Source organism: Capsicum annuum, chromosome 9 (assembly GCF_002878395.1).
Source record: "Capsicum annuum cultivar UCD-10X-F1 chromosome 9, UCD10Xv1.1, whole genome shotgun sequence".
Taxonomy (NCBI): Eukaryota; Viridiplantae; Streptophyta; class Magnoliopsida; order Solanales; family Solanaceae; genus Capsicum; species Capsicum annuum.
In genome coordinates this window covers 10,939,743-10,957,685 of record NC_061119.1, presented here as the reverse complement: position 1 = coordinate 10,957,685, position 17,943 = coordinate 10,939,743, and the positions used below count along the sequence as shown (strand labels likewise).

The window sequence follows — 17,943 nt, the reverse complement described above, 5'->3', positions numbered from 1 at the left end:
AGTGGCAATGGTTCATTTAAAAGGTGTAACATTTTCTGAAAATTCATGTCCATTCATCCAAATAGTGTGTCTGTTCCGAACAGACATGCCATTTCGTTGAAGAATTGTATCACTTTCTTTAGAAGCCTTAAAGGATACATGAAGAGTCTTTGTGTTTGTCGTCAAATAAAGTTTGTCCAAAAAGATAGATCTCATCGATCGTTTTCCAAATCCAAATCCAAATCCAAATCCGAAGCCGAGCGAGCGACGACGACGGCGCGAGGCATCTCTTATTTCTTGCCCCACTTACCATGTGGAGTAAGTGTTCTTGATTATAAACACTTTCAAGTTCTCTTCTTCCACCAATGTGGGAGAAAGAGTAAACTTTTTAATTTGAGAGTACACTTTCTATTTTAGTGTTTCCTTCTCTCCACCATTTTACTCTTTATTTTTTCATTCACACTTCTTTCATATACTATGAACCCAACAATCCCCCACATGAATGGGGAATGGCTATTTTTCGTAAAAATTTTACGGACAAGTATGTGATCATCAAGCAAATACTGATTACATCTGGATAAGTGGATTTTCCTTTGAAATTTTTGTAGTTAACATACATCGGATGCACTCGGTCAATTGGTAGATTTGATATCTTTGAACCGTCGAGCTTTAATGTACACCTAGACAACACAAGTTACATAACCAGTCTTTACCGTTTATGGTTCTCACGGTTTTGTTCTTTTCAGCCATGAACACGTCTCGGTTTCATGAGAGCTTAGAGAATAGGCCTTTACTAACATTCTCCTTGAAGCGGCTTCCACTTTGCCCTCACATAGGAGATTTCTAAACGTTCGATCCTGTAGATTAAACTATTTGGTCAAATATGCCAAATTTAGATAATCATTAAAAGACTTTTCACCTTAAGTCTTATCCTTGTTTACTATACATTGTCTACATCATGAGAATGGGTTGAGTAATTGACAATGTTGAACCTGTCAGACACAACTTTGTTTTATCTCCTTGAACCCAGCTCTTGGGATCTCCAGTCTGCTAGGTAGAGGTATTGACATGCTGACTTGTCCTAGGCCTTGAACTCATTCCCTTGAATGTTCTTTCCACTCCTTCTCTAGATATGCCTTTTGTAAGTGGATCCTACATATTATCCTTTGACTTTACATAGTCAACAGTGATAATTCCACTAGAGAGAAGTTCCCTAATGGTATTATGTATCCGTCATATGTGACGAGATTTACCGTTGTACATCATGCTCCCTGCCCTACCTATAGCCGCTTGGCTATCATAGTGTATACATACTGATGCCACTGGCTTGGGCCAATACGGAATATCTTTCAAGAAATTTCGGAGCCATTATTCTTCTTCACTGGCTTTATCCAATGCGATAAATTCAGATTCCATTGTAGAGCGAGCAATACAAGTCTGTTTGGATGATTTTCAAGAGACCGTTTCTCCACCGATAGTAAATACATATCCACTTGTGAATTTTACTTCATTCGATCCGGTGATCTAATTTGCATCACTATATCCTTCAAGTACCGCAGGATATTTATTATAATGCAAAGCATAATCTTGAGTGTATTTAAGATACCCCAAAACTCTTTTCAATGACATCCAATGAGTTTTGTTGGGATTACTCATGTACCGACTCAATTTATAGATAGCGCATGCTATGTCTGGTCGTGTACAGTTCATTATATACATTAAACATCTCAATACTCTTGCATACTCCAATTGTGAGTCACTTTCACCTTCATTCTTTCGAAGTGCAAAGCTCACATCCAATGGAGTCTTGAAAATATTGAATTCCATATACTTGAATTTGTCAAGTACCTTTTCGATATAATGAGACTGTGACAATGCCAATCATTGTGGAGTTCTATAGATTCTTATACCTAAGATCACATACGCAACTCCAAAGTCTTTCATATCAAATTTGTTCTCAAGCATTCTTTTTGTTGCGTTTATGTCAGAAATGTCTCTACTGATGATTAACATATCATCCACATATAAACAAACAATGACTTGGTGATTTGGATTGTCTTTAATATAAACACATTTATCATGTTCATTTATTTTGAATCCGTTTGCCAACATGATTTGGTCAAACTTCGCATTCCATTGTTTAGGTGCTTGCTTTAGTCCATACAATGACTTAATAAGTTTACACACCTTCTTTTCCTTTCCTGAAACCACAAAATCCTCAGGTTGTTCCATGTATATTTCTTCCTCCAATTCTCCATTTAGGAAAATGGTTTTCACATCTATTTGATGGATTTCAAGACCATATACCACTGCCAAGGCAATTAACATTCGAATCGATGTTATCCTTGTTACTGGCGAGTATGTATCAAAGTAATTAAGACCTTCTTTTTGTTTGAAACCTCTCACTACAAGTCTTGCCTTGTATTTGTCAATAGTGTCATCTGCTTTCATTTTCCTTTTGAAAATCCATTTAGAACCTAGTAGTTTATTTTCGGGAGAAAAATCAACCAATTCCCATGTACGATTGCTTAAGATTGAATCAATCTCACTATTGACTGCCTTTTTTCAAAAGGATGAGTCTAATGACGACATTGCTTCTTTAAACGTTTGAGACTCATTTTCTAAGAGAAATGTTATAAAATCCAATCCAAACAAAGTTGACGTTCTTTGACGTGTACTATGTCTTGGAGTTTCTTCATTATGTACATTCTCACTTAGTTCATCTCGAGGTCGTTTAGACCCTCCGCTAGACTGTTCATGTCTAGTTTTATACGGATAAATATTTTCAAAGAATTCAGGATTGTCTGATTCAATTATCGTATTTTTATTAATATCCGGATGTTCAAATTTATGAACCAAAAAATTCACATGCTTTACTACTTTTAGCATATCCTATGAACACGCAGTCCACAGTCTTAGGTCCTATCTAGATCCTTTTAGGCATAGGAATTTGGACCTTTACTAGACACCCCCACACTTTGAAATATTTCAAATTGGGTTTTCTTCCTTTCCACTTTTTATAAGGAATTGATTGTTTCTTACTATGGGGAACTCTATTGAGTATACGGTTGGCCGTAAGGATAGCCTCCCCCCGCAAGTTTTGCAATAAACCAAAACTTATAAGTAAGGCATTCATCATTTCCTTTAAAGTTTGGTTTTTTCTTTCCGCAATTCCATTAGATTGAGGTGAATATGGGGCCGTAGTTTTATGGATGATTCCATTCTTTACACATATTTGCGTAGAGAGAGATTCATATTCTCTGCCCTTATCACTTCTTATCATTTTGATCTTTTTGTCTAACTGATTTTCAACTTCAGTTTTGTATTGCCTAAATGTATCTATTGCTTCATCCTTACTATTTAGCAAATAGACATCACAGTGTATAGTGCAATCGTCAATAAAAGTTATGAAATACTTTTTCCCACCACGTGATGGTGTTGGCTTCATATCACAAATGTCAGTGTGTATTAAGTCTAAGGTATTGGAATTCCTTTCAACGGACTTATAAGGATGCTTTGCATACTTCGATTCCACACACGTTTGCCACTTCAATTTATTGTACTCAAAGTTTGGAAAAACTTCTAAGTTAATCAATTTTCGTAACATTTTGTAATTAACATGACCTAAACGTTCGTGCCATAAATTATAGGACTCAAGCAAGTAAGAAGAATTTAAACTTTTATTTATTTCAACAGTCATTACATTCATCTTATAAAGGCCCTCGGTGAGATAACATTTTCCTACATACATTTCTCCTTTACTAACTACAATTTTTCCAGAAACGGTTACACATTTGAATCCGTTCTTATCTAGAAGTGAAACAGAAATTAAGTTCCTACGTAATTCTGGAACATACAAGACATTGTTAAGTGTCAAGACCTTTCCGCAGTCATTTTCAAGCACACTTTTCCTGTTCCTTCCACCTTAGCAGTAGCGGAATTAGCCATGTAGATCATTTCTTATACTTGAGCAGGAGCAAATGATGAAAACAATTCTTTGTTGGCGCAAACATGGCGAGTGGCACCAGAATCCATCCATCACTTGCGAGGATTCCCTGCTAAGTTGCATTCTGAGAACATAGCACATAGATCATCACATTCTTTGTTGGACTCAATCATATTTGCTTGGTCCCTTTTCTTGCCTTTCTTAAGGGCTCGACAATTCATGGACTTGTGGCCAATCTTGCCACAGTTGAAGCATTTTTCCTTGAATTTTTCTTGGGTTGATTGCTAGATAATTATGTATCTTTAAAAAAATTCATCATCGTTGTATGTATTATGTATCTCAACAGACCCAAAATCAAAAAAAATATATCGAAAGTTAATTATGTATCTTTATAAAAATAAAAATATATCTTCGTTGAATGTATCGAAAACTAATTATATATTTTGTTCAACTCAAAATCAAGATTTTTAGTAATTACACAAAATTGTAGAATTAAACTTCAAGTTATCAAAATTTATATTGTTTGCCCAAATAATAATTGTTTTATCAAAATTGTTCACATGGCCAAACCTAACTTTTATTAGGCCCAAACAAACCGGAAAGCAAATATGATATTAGGAAAAATAACATAAATAATACCATATTTACATAAATTCCATCCTTATGAAGTAATTGTAAAATTTTCAATTAACTATGTATCTTCTTTACATATATCGAGAGTTTATTATGTATCCTGATAGATTTAAAATCAAGAATAAAAATATTGAGAACTAATTATGTATCTTTACAAGGAAAAAATTTATCTTCTTTGAATGAATGTATGTATATCGACAAAATTTAAATCGAAAAAAATGATGTCGAAAGCTAATTTTGTATGTTCTTTCTTTACAAAGAAAACAATGTGTTTTTATTAGATGTATCAGTAGCTAATTATGTTTCTCGACAGACATAAAATTAGAATTTTTAATAATTATGTAAAATATCAAAAAATTTTATAATTAAAACTTTAAACTATGGGGATTTATATTGTTTGCGATATAATGAAGTAATTGTTTTATCAAAATTATTCACTTGTACACTAGGCCCAAACGGCCAGCAAACATATTAAATTTCATTTTTAATATCCCCAAATCTTTGAAAAACCGCCTCTTCACCAATTCAAAAAAAATATTCCCCTTTTTCTCTATAGCGCTCCTTTTTTTTTTTTTTTTCCTTTCTATCATCGCACTTTATCTTTGTTAGAGCCATTAAATTTCAAAAATCGAATTCCGATACGATAATTGTTAGCTTGGATTTCGAAACTTTTGGGCTTCAGTAAGTGATGGATGTTGAAGTAAATGATGAGTTTAGTTTAATTGATATCTCATCGGAAAATGATAATCTTATTGGAAATTCATCTTCCCCTATTCCTTCTTGGAATCTTGATGATTACCCTTCTTCAGGTTCTTGCTCTTTTATTAATTTTTTATTTTATTTTATTGGTAATTTTTCATTTCTGGGTGATCTTGATTTCAGTGTGAGTTTTGTGCAGACCTAATTTTTACTATCTGATTCGTCTTTTAGTGAATCTTATTTACCATCTGCATGCGCGGTGTAATTCTACTAGTGGGTTCTGCGAAGGGTAGTGTATGTTGAATTAAAAAAAAAAAAAAGATAGTTTTTTTGACAAGATCTGGAAAAAATGGAATTAGCTTGTTGAGGGTTTATCGGAAACTGTCTTTGTACCTTCACAGGGTAAGGGGTAAGGCTGTGTATACATCACTACATCACCCTCAGTAGCCGCCACTTGTGGGATTACATTGGGTATGTTGTTATTGATGCTGTAATTTCTGGGTAATCTTGATTTTAGTTGTTAGTTTTGTGCAGACCTGATTTTTATATTAGAGAGGCTGATTTCGATAGACCACAGTGTCTTGAAACTGTTGAATTTAAAAAAAAAAAGAAAAAAAGATAGTCTTTTTTACAAGATCTGGAAAAAATGAAATTAGCTTGTTGAGGGTTTATCAGAAACAGTCTCTCTACCTTCACAGGGTAAGCCACTTGCGGGAGGGTAGGGGTAAGCCACTTGCGGGATTACAATGGGTCTGTTGTTATTGTTGCTGTCACATTGTACCCTTTGGGTTTTTAATGAATTCAATTCATCAGTTCTGAATTTTGTATACTTTAAGTAGTTTTTTTATTAACAAGATCTGGCAAAAAATTGAGTTTTTTCTCGCCCCGTTGTTTGTTTAATGTGATTTCATTTGAAAGAATGTATGTAATATTAGCACCCAAGGATGTGACATAGCGGTCGATGAAATGAATATTAGCACCCTTTTGTCCTGAGCCAGGGGTCTATCGGAAACAACCTCTCTACTTCTTTGGAGGTAGTGGTATGGACTACGTACAGTTTACCTCCCCAGACCCCACTATGTGGGAATACACTGGGTATGTTGTTGTTGTTGCTGTTGAGTTCTCACGTTCAAATCACATTAGAGAGAAAAACATTGGGTGATTTCTTCCCATTTGTGCTAGTTTTGGTGGACATAGTTACATGGAACCTGTTGCTAGTGTGAGTTGGCAAGTATAAGGAACTCTGTAATTGTAAGAATTTAAAGAATAGCTAGCGTTATTGCTTTCTGATGGAGATTTAGAGTGGCTAAACTTTCTCATCTAAAGCCTCAAAGGGTGGATCTTTTTCAGTCTCCTTGTTTTTTATGACAATGTATAAGAGCTAGAAGCACTTTATTTTGTTTATGCTGCTGTATTCCATTTCTCTGTTTCATCTGAGTTCAGACATCGTACCAAGCATCTGCATACGTGACATGGTACATTGTGTGAATTATTTTTGTTTTGTGCTGTTTAGCAAATTCGACTGAGGCTAGAGTCTTGGTTTTTTTCAGGAGCTACTAATATTCAAGAGGAAATGGGCATGGCTTGTAAAGGTAACAATGATGAGCAGTTCTCTCAGCTACATGAGTCAAAGGAACCTGAGAAGGCCAGAAGAAAAGGAAAGGTCAATTTACGCAAAAGTTTAGCTTGGGATAGTGCTTTCTTTACAGATGCAGGTAACTTTTGCCTATAGTTCCTATTAAGGGGGGTTGATTAATCTAATCCTCTACTGCAGACTCAAGCTTACTAACAACATATTCAGGTGTGCTTGATGCCGATGAGTTGTCCAGCATAATGAAGGGAGGTGATAAACAAACTTTACCTATGATTGAGGAGGATGTGCGACAATCAGTTGATTCAATCTCCACGCTGGAAAGTGATAACTTGACACTAGAACATTTTGAAGCTGAGTTATTTGGAGATGTAAGAGCTTCAATCCGGAAGGTGACCATTCCAACTAGTGGGGATGTATCTGTAAAGACAGATAATGGAGCTAATTCTTGTAAGTTAATAGGATACTAGTTGTTTTACATAATTCAAGTTTAAGGAACTGCTGTCATTATACATATTGCATGAAGGGAAAAAAAAATACCTCAGTGTGATACTTCCCTTTACTTTTGTGAATGTCCTGTTTCAATCATGCCCCCCCCCGCCCCACACACACACATCTTTTCCCCCTTTCCCTATCTCTTCAGTGCCAACCATGAAATTGTGCATCTATGCGTCTTCCTTCAAATTCTTGTAATAGAATAACTTCAGTAAGATATTCACTTTTTCCATATTACCAGCATGCATCTCTGCAGTGCATTGCATCCAAAGGACTTTGATCCGATTCTTCAGCAGTCAATGATCATCTAGTGATGTCATACATCCTTATCTATTCTCCGAAGAAAGCCGCCTACTAGTGGAGTTCACCTCTGTCACAAGTCACGACATGTCATAGCCTTAACAACCTTTTGTCCAGCTACCATTTTACAGAATCACATATCTCACAGAATATAAACTAGTGATATACCCCTGACACATTTATGAGCTTGTCATTCTGGAATAGTATAGTCATGACTTAGACAAAGCAAAATGTGTTATTAGCTAGTACTATTTGTGGAAGAAGTCTTTATATGTGAGCAGGATGTTAATGGGTTAATGGAACAAATGAGTACTTTGTTTTCAAGACCACATAGGCATAAATGCCCGAGCTTCCTGAGATGCGGAGTTGGTTTAGAAGGAGAGTTTTGGGTTTAGCTTCTTCGAAGGAGATCAATTGGCCTCCATGCAAATTGGAATGTGAACTTATGCAATATGTAAAAGGTTTCAACTATAAACCTGTTTATTGTCACGAAGCTGCTACATGTATTATTGTTAGTTGTTTGATTTATTTCAAATGGATTGTGCCTGGAGGTTGGAAAGAAAGTACATGAGTTTGTTGGATGTTTCTTCATGCAACTCAAAGGATACCATAGAAATAGTTAAGAACGTGTCAAGTATTAGTTTCCCATCTTAATGTTATCTTTTTTTGTTTTAATTTTTTCCCCATTTTTCTCAATGGGACTGGAGGATGCATGTGTATTTGGGAGTGGGAATGTGAGCGGGGGTTACTTCCTATAGGGTCAGAGAGCAAATTTCTTTCGAGGGCTGGAGTTTCAATCATCATAAAGATATGCATATTTCTATCAAGTTATTCCTATCTAATGTTCAACTTTTTTACAGCTGCAAAGAAAGTGGACCTTGCTTCAAAAGATAAGGTAAGTTTAATTTTTAGATGACACCTGAATATCTTAGTCACTTTCCTATAGTTCTCAACGTCTATATTCTCAAATGCCAGATGAAGCCAAAACTTGCTCCAAAAAGAATCATTGGAGCACAAGCTGGGATACCAAAAAGTCAGCCGAAGCAGATTACAGGAATACAAAGATTGGGTAAAGGTTTGAACCACGATAAGGCACAAGTCACACAGGCATGCAATTTGTCTTTGAAGTTTCATTTCTTTACCTATATGCTCTCTGCAGTCATTCTGATGCTGATTTACTGATGAACAAATTGCAGCTGTGAGCTGTACTGATATTTGGATGTTTGTTATGATGCTTCCTAATTTCCATTTCAATTAACAAATTCCTTACAGTATGGATCGTCTGTTAGGTTTAGAAATGCTGTTTTTTCCTCATATTTTCATTTCTATATCCAGTTTGAAGAAATTTCTAATATTTAAAGAAAGTATCATCACAACAACAACAAACCCAGTATATTCCCATAAATTTGTGGGGTCTGGGGAGAGTAAGATGTACGCAGTCCGTACCACTACCCCCGAAGAAGTAGAGAGGCTGTTTCCGATAGACCCCCGGCTCAAGACAGTGGACCATAGACCAAAAAAAAAAAAAAGAAGTAAATTAACCGACTGAGGGCACATGATAAAATAACAAAGCAATAACATCCACACAAATGAAGTACATTAACAAATCAAGGGCTCCCCTCCCCCAAACCTAGACCTATCACCCAAGCTACGCCAACCTCTCCTATTTGCCGACTATGGCTCGACCACCTTACTTAGCCCTCTACCTTAATACTCTTTCTCCAAACTTTCCTATCGTGGGTCATGTCCTCAGTAAGCTGCAACTGCTCCATGTCACTTCTAATCACGCCTTTCCAATATTTCCTCGGTTTACCCCTATCCCTTTTGAAACCCTCTAAGGCCAACCTCTCGCACCTATGAACTGGGACATCTGTGCCCCTCCTCATTACATGATCAAACAATCTCAACCTCACTTCCCTCATCTTATCCTCCACCGAAGCCACACCCACCTTTTCCCGAATAATGTCATTCCTTACTCTGCCAGCCCTCGTATAGCCACACATCCAACGTAACATTCTCATTTTTGCCACCTTTAACTTTTAGACGTGAGAAATCTTAACAGGCCAACACTCCGCTCCATACAACATGGCCGGCCGGACCGCAGCTTTATAGAATTTACCTTTAAGTTTGAGAGACACCTTTTTATCACATAAAAGTCCCGAGGCGAGCCTCCATTTCATCCAACTTGCCCCAATACGATGAGAAACATCCTCATCAATCTCTCCATTCCCCTAGATCATAGACCCAAGATACTTAAAACTATCCCTCTTACAAACCACCTGCGACTCCAATTGCACTATCTCTTCGTCCTCTCTCCTCGAGTCGCTAAACTTGCACTTCAAGTACTCTGTCTTGGTCCTACTCAACCTAAATCCTTTAGATTCGAGGGTCTATCTCCAAACCTCCAACTTCTCATTAATACCTCGGCGCGACTCATCAATCAAAGCTACATCATCCGCAAAAAGCAAACACCAAGGGACCTCCCTTTGTATATTCCTCGTCAACACATCCATCACCAAGGTGAATAAGAATGGGCTAAGAGTCGATCCCTGATGCAGCCCTGTCAAGACCGGAAAATGCTCAGAATCTCCTCCCGCGGTCCTTACCCGACTCTTCACCCCCTCGTACATGTCCTTAATCGAACGGATGTACGCCACTCCACAGAACCTCCCTAGGGACCTTGTCATACGCCTTTTCCAGGTCAATAAACACCATGTGGAGATCCGTCTTCCTCTCTCTATACTGCTCAACCAGCCTCTGCACAAGGTGAATTGCCTCAGTCGTCGAGCGACCAGTCATAAAACCAAATTGATTCTCTGAAATATGAACTAACTTCCTCAATCTCCGCTCCACTACCCTCTCCCAAATCTTCATCATGTGACTCAACAACTTAATACCACGGTAATTGTTGCAACTCTGAATGTCACCTTTGTTTTTATACAGGAATCATCGTGCTCCATCTCCACGCCTCGGGCATCTTAGCAGATTTGAAGATATTGTTAAACAAATGGGTTAGCCACCTCAACCGTGCACCGCTAGCAAACTTCCAAAAATCCAACGGAATCTCATCAGGCCCTGTAGCCCTGCCCCTCCGCATCTTGCGAATAGCCTCACAGACTTCCTCCACCTTAAAACGCCGACAATATCCAAAATCATGAGACTCCTCAGTGTGCTCCAGCTCTCCTAACATAATACCTCGGTCCCCCTTATCGTTCAAGAGCTTATGGAAATACGACTGGCATCTTTTCTAAATTAGAGCGTCCTCCACCAAAACTCTATCATTCTCCCCCTTAATGCACTTCACTTGGTCCAAATCCCGTCCCTTATGCTCCCTAGACTTGGCAAGCCTAAACAACTTCTTTTCCCCACCTCTTTCCTCTAATCCCAAATACAGTCTCTCAAAAGCTGCTGACTTAGCAGCCGTAACTGCTAACTTAGCCTCTTTCTTAGCTACCTTGTACTCCTCCCTGCTCACCCGTTTCTCCTCTTCATCCTTACTCTCAGCCAACTTCACGTAAGCCGCCTTCTTCGTCTCCACCTTCTTCTTCACTTCTTCATTCCACCACCAATCCTCTCGGTGCTGGCCAGGCCTGCCCTTCGAGACACCCAGGACCTCTCTAGCAGTTTCCTTGATACACCCAGCGGCCCTCTCCCACATACTATCCACATCCCCCCGAGCCCCCCAAGCCCCCATCTCTACCAACTTCGTCCCTATCTCCAAGGCCCTTGCCGGAGTCAGGTCACCCCATCTAACTCTAGGACGACCCTCCCCACCCCTCCTCTTCTTGCGCATCTTGAAAACCAAATCCATCACCAGGAGTCTATGTTGGGTCGTAAGATTCTCATTCGGAATGACCTTACAATCCTTGCACAAAACTCTATCGCTCTTCCTAAGCAGCAAAAGGTCAATCTGGGTCTTGGCAACCCTACTACAGAAAGTAATCAGATGTTCCTCCTTCTTCGGAAAGGTGGAATTAACTACCACCAACCCAAAGGCCCTCGCAAAATCCAAAAAGGCAGCTCCCTCGTCATTCCTATCCCCAAAACCAAAGCCTCCATGCACATCATCGTACCCCATCGGCAAAGACCTGATGTGCCCGTTGAAGTCCCCTCATATGAGAATCTTCTCCGGACTAGGCACGCCCCGAATCACTTTGTCCAAAACCTCCCAAAATCTCCTCTTCTCCTCCTCGTCCAGGCCCACCTGTGGCACATAAGCACTACAGACGTGCACCGTAAGCCCCCCAATGACCAACTTAATAGTCATCACCCTATCATAACCTCAACTGCCTGCTCCCTAAGCTTTTCATCTACTAAGATACCTACCCCATTCCTACGCCTCTCACTACCTGAGTACCACAACTTGTACCCATCCATGTCCCTAGCCTTAGTGCCTACCCATTTGGTCTCCTGAACACACGCAATTTGGATCCTTCTCTTCCTAAGGATCTTTACTAGCTCTATCGACTTACCCTGAAGGTCCCTATGTTCCACGACCCAACCCTCAATCTATCATCTCTCGAATCTCCTCCCCTAACACCTTGCCCTCTGCGTCTCAAGTTTAACCCCTCACCCGAAGCCAACCCCACCCTCAGGCCCCCAGGATCCCAGGACATGACCCTATTCCACCATTACCCACCCCAGCCACTACTCAATAGATACAACAAAAGTTCAAAAACAGCAAAAGCAATAGAGACACCCGCAAAGCACACCGACTAACCAAAGTTTAAGAGCAAACAGGAACTAAAAAAAAACCCAAATCATAGTCAGAATAACCCACACAAATTATAGGTAACGAAACTACGGGAAATTATGCGAAAAAAATAGAGTTCAAGGATAGAAGTCACCGGGGACGTAGATCCAGTACTCAGCTCTTGCTGGTTGTGCTGGATCCTAGTAACTGGGTTGATTGCCGGAAACACTTCGCCGGAAAGTCCCCGGAATGGCACCGACTCCAATCTGGTCAATGGTCGCCTGAACTGATGAAGACCCCCACCTGCTTATCTAGATCTGCCTCTTTTACCACCCACGACCAACGAAACAGTTCGCCGGGGCCAATCGCGGACAAGCAGCAATCAACCTGCGTCCTTTTCCAATCTGCTGGCAGTGGGGAGAGGGAGAGGGAGACCACGAGAGCGGGGGAGAGAAGGAAGTGTACTTACCTGTCGCTGGTGGTGTTTCGACGTCGGCGTTCGCTTCGCCGGACATTGAAAGGAACGTTATTTAGGAAGAGATAGAGAGGAGCGTTATTTGATATAAAGTAATATAGTAAGAATCGAAAGTATCATCACACCTATTTAAATTTCCTTTTTATTGAGTCTGCTAGCTGTAGGCTTTTAAAGCATTGGTCAAAAAGGCTGAGTAGATGTTATTTCTCTCATTTGTTGAAAAGATTGGGAGTTTTGATATTTTACTGACATTGTTTTATGTTGTTTAATGAAGTCTATCAGTAGAACTACAAGTGGAGCAGCACTAAAGCCTCCAAAGATTAGCACAAAGTTGCAACCTCCTCCATCCAAAAGGGCTTCTTTGGATATCACACGAGTCAAAACAGATAATGACAGCATGAAAAGCAATACAGGTAAGTGGTACGAGAATTTGTTAAATTTAGATTAATGTCTAAGTAAAGGATGAGTAAAAGCTGTCTTCAGTCCATAAAAAGTAGTTAGGTTGTCTATCCTGTGAATTTATGGTTGGTAACAATTTCTTAAACATCTTTTCTGATCTTGATAGTTTAATGGGAAATTGCAGCTTCTGTTAGAGGGGCTCAGACACCAAAAGCACCTGTCTTAAATAAAGCTAGTAGGGTGTTGCCCAAACCTTCTGTGTCGATGAAGCCATCTTCTGTGGGATCTTCACCTGCAATGAAAATGCATTCAAAAAGATCTTCAAGTGATAGTTCTGGAAGTACTTCATCTGACAAGACAGTTAAATCTTCAATTCCTGTAGCGAGGAGACAGGTTGATACCAGCAAACCTATTGCTCAACCTTCTGCAAGTGCAAAACTCAAAACCCCTTCAAAAGCTGGAGTGAAGAGTAAACTACCCTCTGAGAATTCTGCTGTCTCAGCTTATCTGATGGCTTCTAAGATCAATGCAAGCATATCGCCTGCTAGTTCTATTAGTGAGTGGTCTTCAGTATCTTCATCATCTTCTGCCACCATCAACCAAAGGTCAAGCAAGTTAAGGACTAGCTTTGACACCAGCTCCTGCAGATCATTTGATAGTGACACCTCAACTTTGGATCTGAAGAATCATTTAAGTGATCAGACGTCAGATAAGCCTGAAATTAGGGGTACAACTATACCTAGAGAAAGTTTAAAGCAAGCAGGCACAGTTTCTCGTCCAGCCTCTATGATGAAACCAACAGGATTGCGCATGCCATCCCCGAAGATGGGTTACTTTGATGGGGTCAGTTTAGTGTTCTTTCTATATGGATCTATTTTCATGTCCTTCTAGTAGAAATGATTTACGTGCTGCCAGCATCTAGTATAATGATGATAAGATCATTATAAGTCTATTGATTTTCTTTGTTAGGGAATAAAGATTACCAAGTGGAGAACTTTCAACCTGTCCAGGCCATTATCTGGCCTTGATTAACAGCTTCACGAAACTATCTTACATTACTTGTAATAATCTTCAGATCTTGAATTGCTGTACTTCAAAATTTTTTTATGTTAAAATTCTTTGTTATGCAGGTGAAAGCAGTCCGCACTCCTAATGGTACTTATGCCAATTCGTCCACTGCACTGTCCAAGACTGAAACTACCATCTGTAGTCCAAAAGTAAACTCAAACACTAAAGCTAAGAGTGTAAAAGTTCCAGTTAGGGCAATCAGAAAGCCTGAAACTCTCAAGCACCTCTCTCCTTTATCTTCTTCAGACAAGTCAAGTATTTCAGATGATCACTCTGGCGCTCAATCCATTTCAGCTACTGCACTGCCCAAAACTCAAGTTACCATCTGTAGCCCAAAAGGAAACTCAAGCACGAAAGCTAAGAGTGTAAGAGTTCCTCTTAGGGCAAACAGGAAGCCTGAAACTCTGAAGCACCTCTCTCCTGTATCTTCTTTAGACAAGTCAAATGTTTCAGATAATCACACTGGTGGTCCAAGTGATGTTAGTCTTATTTCTGAAGTATCTCTTGGAGTTCATGATGAAATAACCGGAATAAATACTTCGAAAAATATGGATGTTCTGGTTGAAGAACCTGATCCATTTGAACATATCCATAGTGCCGGTTCGGTTACTTCTTTGGTTGCAACTAAGGGTGAAAACCACGGCTTAGCAAGTGCTTTGAACAATAAGGAAGTTGTGCCTGAAGGACCTGATGCAGTTGAACATGTTGCAGATGCTAGTTTGGTTGCAGCCAAGAGTGAAAACCAAGGTATATCAAGTATATTGAACAATGAGAAGTCAAATGTTTCAGATAATCACACTGTTGGTCCAAGTGATGTTAGTCTTATTTCTGAAGTATCTCTTGGAGTTCATGATGAAATAACCGGAATAAATACTTCGAAAAATGTGGATGTTCTGGCTGAAGAACCTGATCCATTTGAACATATCCAGAGTGCCGGTTTGGTTACTTCTTTGGTTGCAACTAAGAGTGAAAACCAAGGCTTAGCAAGTGCTTTGAACAATAAGGAAGTTGTGCCTGAAGGACCTGATGCAGTTGAACATGTTGCAGATGCTAGTTTGGTTGCAGCCAGGAGTGAAAACCAAGGTATAACAAGTATTCTGAACAATGAGAAAGTTGTAGCTGAAGGACCTGATACAGTTGAACATGTTGCAGATGATGGTTTGGTTGCAATTAAGATTGAAAACCAAGTCATTTTGAACAATGATGCTCATGACATTAAGAGTGAAAACCAAGTAATAGCAAACTCTCTGAACAATGAGGAAGTTGTTGCGGAAGGGCCTGTAGCAGTTGAACACGTAGCAGGTGATGCTTCGGTTGCAGTAAAGAGTGAAAATGAAGTCATTGTGAAGAATGATATAGTTCTATTTAAGAGTGAAAGCGAAAGCATAGAAAGTGCTTTGAGCAATGAGGAAGTTGTGGCTGAAGGTTGTGCTGCAATTGAACACCAACATGATGGTTTGGTTGTGTTTAAAAGTGAAAATGAAGTCATCGTGAAGAATAATACAAATGGGATAGAGAGTGATCACCAAAGACTAGTGGAAGTGGCCGATGAACCTAACACCGTTGAACACATTGCAGGTGAAAATGAAGTAATTGTGGAGAATGATACAAATGTGATCAAAAGTGAACACCAAAAAATGGAGGAAGTTGTGGCTGATGAACCTGACACAGTTGAACATGCCGCAGGTGATGGTTTGGTTGCAATTAAGAGTGAAACCCCAGTCATTGTGAACAATGATACAGATGTGATTAAGTGTGAACACAAAAGAATAGAGGAAATTGAGGCCGATGAACCTGACACAGTTGAGCACGTTGCGGATGGTGGTTTGATTGCAATGAAGAGTGAGAACCAAGTCATTGGGAACAATGGTACAGTTATCATTAAGAGCGAAAGCCAAACAGTAGCAAGTTCTTTGAACAATAAGGACTTTGTCGCTGAAGGACCTGATACAGTTGAAGATGTTCCAGGTGATGGTTTGGTTGCGATTGAGAAGGAACATCAATGTGTTTTGAATAATGATATGGCTGCTGGTTTGGCTGCAATTAGGAGTCAAAAACAAGTTGTTATGGAGAATGAAATGAACTTGGATACTACTGAGAATATGGAGTATGAAATGAAACTGGATGATACTACTGAGAATATGGAGAATGAAATGGACCTGGATGCTATTGAGAATATCGACATCAAGGCTGTTGGGGTTACTATTAGTGAAAACATTAGACGATGTCAAACAGATTTGGACGTGCCTAACCAGATGAATGAGATGAACCTGGAGGATGATGTAAACAGTGACTTCGGACATACCAAGATTGATCATGTTGAGAGAGAATACGAATCAACTTTCAGGGGTGCTGAAACAATGCCACAGTGCCAAACAGGAGGTGAAGGTAGAGTAGATGTCAAGGATGATTTCAATACTCCTGAGAAAACAAATGCAAAGAAAAATGTGTGCGCAAATCAAGTGGACCAACTAAACAATCTGGTAGAAGAAGTCAGCATAACCCCATTTAGCAATAAGGTTGAATCACTAATGAACAAATTGGCCTATTTGTCACTAAATACACCTGAGGTAGCAGTTAGAAGGATGCCCTTTGCTGTCAAGAATTCTTCTGGTGGTTGTCTTGATTTTTGTGAAGGAGCTGCCCAGGCAGTTGAGAAGACTGATTTAGATTTGCCTTCTATGCAAATCGATCATAAAGAGAACAACAATTTATGAGGATAGCCTAGCATGGTTCATTGCAAGGTAAAAGATGTGTTTCTATCCTGATATTATGACTAATAGACCTAGAAGTGCCATCTTTTTCATGAAAAGACCCTCTTTTCTCCCAAATGTAGTGCAACTTTTCTGAAAACCTGAATCTTTAACCTGTTTTGCTTCTTATAATGATGCATTGATGTGCTAATTGTGCGAAAATTTTGACGTTCAGAGATTGTTAGGCTTCAAGAACAAGGCTAGTTTCCGCGGGTGGTAAAGGCATCACATCTGTATAGCACACTTGATGAAGGCTTATGTCGATGCATATGATTCTTGCGCGTTGAGCTAAGATCAAGGTTTTTTTAGAACAAATGTCTGTCCAAGTACTGATTTATGTATTACCTGAATGTAAAACCTTGACGTTTTTCTATGTAAGATTCTGAATCAATCTCATAGATGCATTTATCTTTTTGAAGTTTCTCATTATCCACTTCAAATATAGATAAGCTGTCATTTCCTTATTTTTAATAAAATTGCTGTCAGAAAGCTTATGTTTCCTACCCTCATTGGGGATGTTTGATAAATGCAGTATTTTTGGCAACAGTTTTTACCAGAAGCTAAACCAGGCTTAGAGTTCTATGACACATATATTGTTAGTTTGTTACTCATTGGCTCCCTCCTGGAAAGCAAAACTAAATGATTGTATATTTTCCAGTTATCAAGCATAAGATATCAAAATTTTACTGTGGTTCTTGTAGTTCAATTGCTTAGTTATAAACACCAAAGGCAAATAAATACTTTTACTGATTAAACACGTCAGAGCAAAGTTATGTCAGGAAGCAATAAGATTTTAAGTGATTGATATATTCATCATTCTTCATTATTACTGGAGGGTTTGGAGGTTGTCGATTAGAGCAGACGACGTGAGATAGATTTGATGGTCATACTTGGAGCTGATTTCTTACCAGT

General features: G+C 39.0%; 1 protein-coding gene across 1 annotated transcript; it reads left to right on the top strand.

Moving 5' to 3' along the window:
• Positions 1-5,066: 5,066 nt before the first annotated feature.
• Positions 5,067-17,464, top strand: LOC107843040. Its single transcript, XM_016687175.2, has 9 exons — positions 5,067-5,367; positions 6,808-6,972; positions 7,059-7,298; positions 8,504-8,538; positions 8,619-8,750; positions 13,086-13,224; positions 13,395-14,053; positions 14,341-17,022; positions 17,207-17,464. The coding sequence occupies exons 1-8, from the start codon at positions 5,247-5,249 to the stop codon at positions 16,993-16,995; spliced, it is 4,146 nt and encodes a 1,381-aa protein (XP_016542661.2). The 5' UTR covers positions 5,067-5,246; the 3' UTR covers positions 16,996-17,022; positions 17,207-17,464.
• The last annotated feature ends 479 nt before the right edge of the window (positions 17,465-17,943 follow it).

What these genes read in the sequence shown, in the direction of transcription:
- LOC107843040 (XM_016687175.2), top strand. Translation starts at nt 5,247, where the DNA reads ATGGATGTTGAAGTAAATGATGAGTTTAGTTTAATTGATATCTCATCG. An exon ending in AGATAATGGAGCTAATTCTT is followed by an intron (nt 7,299 to 8,503) that starts GTAAGTTAATAG and finishes ACTTTTTTACAG; the next exon opens with CTGCAAAGAAAGTGGACCTT. An exon ending in AGATGGGTTACTTTGATGGG is followed by an intron (nt 14,054 to 14,340) that starts GTCAGTTTAGTG and finishes TTTGTTATGCAG; the next exon opens with GTGAAAGCAGTCCGCACTCC.